Genomic DNA, 7,490 nt, shown 5'->3' on the forward strand with positions numbered 1-7,490 from the left:
AAATGAAAAACAAAAACAAAAACAAAATAAACTCACCTCTCTCTCTCTCTCTCTATCATGATCTTTATACCCATCTCTTAAAATACCGACCCCTCATCTCTTCCATTGCAGTGCCGGAAAAAGAGCAGGAAGAAGCTACACCACTCTACTGCCCACCTCAATGATCCTTCTGGCCACCTTGCTCCACCATAAACGACCAACACCACCCATTGGCCGCTACTTCCCCTTCCCTGTCGTGAATCGCTAGAGCAAGCAAGAAAACCAAAAGTCGACAGCCACCCATCGCCGATGCAAACCACCACCACCCACCACAGCCGATGTCGTCGAAATCCCTTCCTCCGCCTCCCCCTGTCGTGACCCACCACCATCAAACACCCCAACGGTCCTGCTGCCTTCTATCTGTTCCTCGTCAAGCTACCTAACAAAAGAGAGAGAGGAAGCGGCAGAGCCACCCGCTGCCATCACAGCTCTGCCATCACTACCCGATGCCACCACCCCCGTTAAAGCAAACGCCACCAAACCACCTTCGACGTCGTGCTTCACGTCTGAACTCTTTTCTGGCCTCCTTCCCTTCGAAACCCCTAGCCACACCGATCCCCATTCCTTCGCATCCTTCTTCCGAGACAGAAAAGCACCAGAGGTGGACCACTGGACCATCGATCGACATTGTGGTTGTTCCTATCGGACGAGGATCTTCATAATTTTGTGTATTTTATGTGTGTGTGTTTAAGAAGATGAAGTTAAAGAACCCATATGAAGATTTAGTGTGTGTGTGTGTGTGAGAGAGAGAGAGAGAGAGGATGGTGGTGGGTTTTTTTTATTTTGAATAAAATTTGATAATAAAAAATGGAAAAACAAATTATAAGGGCATAATGGTCTTTTAAGTAGATAGAGACCAAGAACAATAGAAATATCCAATTTTGGACCAGTGGTGCACCAACATTTCGTTTTGGACAAAAGCACATAAAATTGACAACCACAGGGACCATTTTTTCAATTTTGTCTCTTTAGAAACATAATGGAAGGCTCATGAAAAGTCATCTTCTAGAAACATTAAAAGATACCCCTTAGTTCCTAGTAGTTCTTGCCTCTTGTATATATAGGGCTCTCCCATTTCATTTTTCCTTACATTGTAATTATGTATGAGTTCTCTATAGTAATAAAGAGCTTTCAAGTGTTAGAGTTATTTTATTCATTTCTTTGATTTTGTATAGTGGTTTGAATTAGGATGACTTAGATTGAGAAAAGTGTTGCACGCTCAGCAAGAGTCATATCCATAATACTATAGAGGAGATACAAAACATTATCCATATTTAAAAAAGAGAAAGTTTAACAGCAATTTAGGACAATAAAAATTAAATATTACTTCCATTTTAGTTTTTATTTTTTTATATAAACTCATGACATAAGAAATCTATTAAATTTTGTTAGTATTTTTTTTAGTTTTGATATTTATTTTGTTCTAACCAAGGTTGTCAAGATCGATTTCCTATGTATGATCGTTTTTGGGTTTGCAAGATCGGGATCGGGATCGGGATTCTAAGATCCCACAAAATAAAACATGATTTTAATTTTAGTTTTAAAATATGAAAAATATTTCAAACATTCAATATATTTTTTGTTTAAAAAGTTATAAAAACTTCAAAATATTAGTTATAAGTCACAACAATAAATGATAATTGGTAAATTGGTAAATGGTAAAAGACATAAACTGGTAAAAAAAATCGGATCCCGATCCTACCTGCTATTTTACCCCAAATACGATCCGGTTCGTTTTTCTTACCTAAGATCGCACGATCGTACGATCTTACAATCATGATTACGATTTTGACAACCATGATTCTAACGAGTAAGAAGATGAATGAAAAAAAAATAAGACATTTGATTGCTCTTTTGGATAACTATAAAGACCATTTCTATATTTACTTTAAAAATAGTGTGCTTTAAACGGGTAATAAAAAAAAGTCATGTTGTGGTTAAATATATATTTAATGTATAAAGTCTTTGTGGTTAAATATACAAATTAATGTTGGATGTTCTAAAAAATATGAAATCATAATATAATTTACTTTTTCAATTCAATATTAAAGTAAATATGAGTACCATTATTACTACTATTTTAAAAGTATAAACAATTATTTTTTTTTTGGAAAGGGAACTTCTCTAACGAGGGTTTCCGGGCCAGCTTTCACACACCGACTAATCCCCCGCTGTAAACATGGGGCTTTGTCTCATGCTCTGGAGTCACTACAGGCGAACCTCCGTGGCCACAAGGGCTGAGTGGTGTCAGGATTTGAACATGGGTCAATATGTTATCCACCATATCTTCCACATGCCTTACCAAGTCACTACAACCCAAGTGGTTAACAATTATTTTTAGACAAAGTTACATGTTTATGTGGTTTACCAAAAAGTCCATAAATGGTTTTAACAAAGTTGCAAAAAACAATCTTTCTAGTTTGTCGAAAATTATGATTTTTGTTTAAAAAGTTCTAGTCTAGCATAGCCGGTATAAAACTTTGATTTTGTTGTAAGTTTTGTCCAAAAACTTCTAAAAATATTTAAAATTACAAAATTACCCATTTTATTTGATTATTTAATTTAATTTCGTTACAACAATTAAAAAGAAAAATAAAAATAAAATACCAGCCTTCATTCTCACTGGAAACACTCAACCCACACCCCTCTCTTTAACAAACACCAACTCCATTTATCTCTCTTTGCATTTCCTCAACGAAATCCAGCACCAAAATGAAACTCATTGTAAGCATCGCTATATTCGTCAAAAACCACCACTGATACTGCCTTGAGAGAGAGAGAGAGAGAGAGAGAGAGAGAGAGAGAGAGAGAGAGAGAGAGAGAGAGAGAGAGAGAGAGAGAGAGGGGGGAGGAAGGGAGGGAGAGAGAGAGAGAGAGAGGGAGAGAGAGAGAGAGAGAAGGGGAGGGAGGTAGAGAGAGAGAGAGGGAGAAAGAGATCAATGCTTCATTATCGGATAACCAAACCCTAACACCTTGTTGTTTACATCCGAAACCACCATGTTAGGGGGCAGAGGCGACATTGACTTTTTTGGTGTGAAAACCCTAAATCGTTTGGGTAGAATGATAACGAATCATAAGTCAGATCATACTGTGGTGAAACAGATCCAACAAAAATATGGAGTGCAAACCCTAACTCCAATCTCCGCCAGGGAGCAAGTTATCAAATGCTTTGAATCCATTTAAATATTGTAAGATATATATATTAAGTGGTTCATAATTGGACATAATCCTTCTATGTGCATTACGGTAGCGTATTATGGACGAGGGGATGGAAGGGAGTGGTTCATCGGTGGCCGGTGGTGACCGGATTACTAGTGGAACCCTGAATTTTTTTTGGACAAAAACCACATATTTTTGACAACCACATGAACCCTTTTTGCAATTTTGTATATCAAAATTTTCATTTTTTATGTAATAAGGAGTGTAGTATGGTTTAAGAATTTGTAATAGTTTTCTTTTAAATTAACTAATTTATTCATATCTATCTAAATTTCTCTATAAACCCCCTAATTTAATTAGTTACTATTAAACAAACTTCATATATTAAATAATTAGAAATATTATTATAAATTGTTTCAAAAGAAATATATTACAATACACCGTTTAGAAAAATTAATACCTCATGGTTATATAAAAAGCTTGAAAATATTATAGTCTTTATAAATGAAATGTCATTAAATACTTAATAGAAATAAATAATTAGTAAATAAATATATTAAAACTTTTGAAACTAAAACATAATTGAAAGGTTAAAATGAATTATGATTAAAGGATGTGGATAAACGTTCATAACAGAAAAATATATTGACCACTTGATATATAATGAGTGGATAATAAAAAGAAGCAAATAAACTATGTCTTACAATGGTATTAACTGGTCAATAAAAAAAAATCAATACTAATAAGCTATAAAAATCCACATTGGAGATGCTCTTATACCGATAGTCTATGAAAATCTTAAGTTGCGAGTTTTTGTCATAACTCTGCTAAAAATTGCCTGTAAAAAGACTAAGGCTTGTTTGATAGTCTAAGACTATATCAGATCCGAAGTCAGCATATGTCCAACATCGAGTAAAAGGGTATATGACCAAATCAAAGGCAAAAAATATGATATCAAATGGCCTGATTGAGTCAGCATGGATTATGTCCAGTTATCCGACAAAAAATATTGTATGATATGTATATTATGTTAAATTAATATATTTAAATGGTATGCATAACTTGCTCCCTAGTTCGTTGCAAGAGGGCGGTTTTTTAATGACATGGTTGTTTTAAAAAGTATATATCTAACTAATAAAACTGTAACATAGGAAGAAGAAAAAGATGTTTAGGTGGGATGAAATTGTTGCGTGGATTTTGTTTTGTATGAAACAATTTTATGTTACTAAAAAAATATTTTAAATAAATTTTTACGTGAATAGTATTGATGTAAATTTGATTTTCAAATTACATAAGAATGGATTTAAAAAAGTGTAAAATTTGAAGAATGAAACAAAAATGTTTCTCCAATAGTAAAACCTCTTCAAAATGAAGTTTCAGATACCACCATGCATGGAACACATATATGCACCTTCTTGATTTAATTACAACATAAAAAATTATTGTTTTCAAATTGAAACAAAGTCTATATATCAATAGAGCCTTATTAGATAAAAATATTGTGAAACATCCCTTTTTAATAGCATACTTAAATCTATAATGGGGCAAAGATGTGTTATTTTCGTTGTTACTATCAATCAAATAAATGATTTTTTTTTCTCAACAGGAGGTGTCATGGATGAGCAACTGGCAGGCCTTTGACTTTGAGATTTCAAAACAAATGTCATTATACTATATCAACATAATTACTCTTTATTGTCGATAAAAAATCACATTAACTGCCATTTGCTTTCTTCATTCCTAGCGAGATGGTATGTAAATCTTCTGCGGACGCCATGCCTTGGGTAGGATTGTATGTTTGCGTAGCTTCTCTAATGTGTACTCTTGCAATGGCAGCCGATGCCTTCCAAGGATTTCGACAATGGAAACTCTGGTTTCTGTGCAAATTTTTCACTATGAATGCTGCTTCCATTACACTGATATCAATTGCAATGAAGCTACCCGTGGATTTAAGCACGGACCTGTCTGAGGATCTTGCAACAAATGCAAAGTTTGTCGGTATCATTTTCTTCGTCACCATGTTAGCCAACTTTCTCCCTTCTTTAGGGCTTATGAATGATAGGGAAGTTCTAATGAAGTTCTAATGAACATCGTAGCCTTGGGTATTCTCATAATTACCATTGCTGTAAATGTCTTGATCCAGTTGATTACATCTCGGCGGCATTACATAATGTCAGCAGAAATCCTTATATTTTTATTTTCCCTTCCATGGCCATTTTCAGTAGCTTTGACAATTTCAGCATCTAGAAAGATTTTACAACACCGGTACAAGGAGTTGCACAGATTGGCTTCAAATCATCAAGAGACAAGCTTCTCGTGTAAGGGACTCAAACGAAATGTTAAAAAGTATTGGATCATGGCAGAAACCGGTAACCCCCAATTTTCAATTGCTTGTTCACAGGTTTCTTCTGCTTTTGGGGTTCTATGCGCTATCTGTGCTTGCATTTTGTTTACTGAATTGATAGCTATGTTTGTTGATAAATCGAGATTTGATTATGGAAAATCAAATTATAAGTGGTCAATCGACCTGATTGTAATTGTGCAATCAATTGGGGCAATAGTAGGTAGTATAGCACCGATTTTTAGATGTTTGACTGCCACAACTCATTTCAACCTCTCCACGAAATGGAGCAAGAACCATCTAAACGTTGTCAGAGTCGAGAAGCACCTGATCCAAATGCTTCAGCTGTGGAAACGCAGCCATGTCCCTTCACATATCCCAGGCTGCCATTGCAAAAAGATTTTCCGTAACATCAGATACTTGATTTTGAATATTTGCATAGCATTTCAGATAACAGTTACGGTGATATGCAACACAACATGCCTCATTCCCAAATCTTTTCTGATCTTACTTTCTTATAGTTACTATTTCTGCAAATCGTTGTTGAAAAAGTCTATGGGAGAACCAGATGCATCTAACAGCGATATGAGATCAGACATGGAAGAATATTATGGTTACGTCCTACAAATTGAACCAGAGGCAAAGCTTTCAAAGAGAATATTAAGAAACACCCTCAATTCTATAACTCTACTTCTTCAGGAGTCCACAAAGAAAGAGCCAAGTAATCTTATGAAGCTACTCAAGAAATCTACAGGATTCTATGGAGTATTAGAGTTCGACAATGACCAAGTCCCACCTTTACATCCAAAAGATATACAGAATTGCTGGAGCCTAGTAGCAGTGACATTAACAGCCATTGCGCTTGCTCTTCCTAACATTGCAAACGGCCACATCAAGGGTTTGCTTGACAGCATGAGTGAAGGCCTCCAGTTTGTAAGACATATCGAAGAAAGCCTTAATGAAAATGATGAATTGGTCAAGGCGAGAAAAGCAGCTGGACGAGTGTGGACAGATGTTGAAGTATACTGCAGGTGGCTACAAATTGATCTTCAAAAGAAAGCTCGTAGAGGAGACACATCAAAGGAGATTCTTGAATGGTTGGGTGATGAAGCAATTGAAATTGTGAAAGACTTCCTGAGTATCAAAAATGGTATTCAAGATCTTTCACTTCGTAAGTTGATTGCAGCAAGTTCTATGTACAGAATCAGCCAAACCATACAGCTCCACTGCAATGAGCAAGAAAATTGGCCAATAGATGAGGAACTTTTTAAGTGGATATCAACCATGATTGCGGATCTGCTATGTGCTTGCTTTACCAACTTACCACGTGTCATAATTATGAAGTGCCATGAAGATGTAATAGAGAAAAGGGAAGATAGCATCCGAACTGCAGCTCAGCTTCTTGGTAGATCCAAAAAGATCCTGAAGCTTCTCAAAGCACGCCAACTTCCCAACTTAGACATGGACTCAATGGGGTACATTGATAAGTGGCATGCATTATCAAAGAGTCAGATACCGAATGATTCAGCTAAAATTCATTCAGCTTCTTCAAGTTCTAATGAATCTTTGGTAGCAACTATTATTTGACAAATGTCTGTATGACTGTATCTATTTAGTGTGTACTCGATAAATCTACCCTTGCTTCTTATGGTTTGGCATATATATCAAGAATTAACTCATCATTAGTTTGGTACTTGTTACCAATCGCATTAGTGTGATTTGTGTCGAATCTTCTGGCTTTTAGGATTCTCCTGTTATTATATATCCTTATATTTTTCTCATTCTTTCTTGAAATCTTCTGGCTTAGTGTTGTAAAATACGACGGATCCAAATTGACTTAAATAATATTAGCTCAATGCAGAATGGGATCAAAAATTATCAAAGCGTAATAATCACAACGTAATACGAATAAAATAAATAGAATAGAGACACAGGAATTTACGTGGAAACC

The 7,490-nt window shown here is 35.4% G+C and overlaps 1 protein-coding gene across 1 annotated transcript; it reads left to right on the top strand.

Annotated features, from left to right (window-relative positions):
* Positions 1–5,368: 5,368 nt before the first annotated feature.
* Positions 5,369–7,126, top strand: LOC145116529 (uncharacterized). Its single transcript, XM_079052874.1, has one exon. It carries the CDS (start codon positions 5,369–5,371, stop codon positions 7,124–7,126), a length of 1,758 nt encoding a protein of 585 aa, XP_078909000.1.
* Positions 7,127–7,490: the final 364 nt, after the last annotated feature.

The sequence above is a fragment of the Lactuca virosa genome, chromosome 1 (assembly GCF_052849685.1).
Source record: "Lactuca virosa cultivar CGN04683 chromosome 1, Lactuca_virosa_CGN04683_v6, whole genome shotgun sequence".
Classification (NCBI taxonomy): domain Eukaryota; kingdom Viridiplantae; phylum Streptophyta; class Magnoliopsida; order Asterales; family Asteraceae; genus Lactuca; species Lactuca virosa.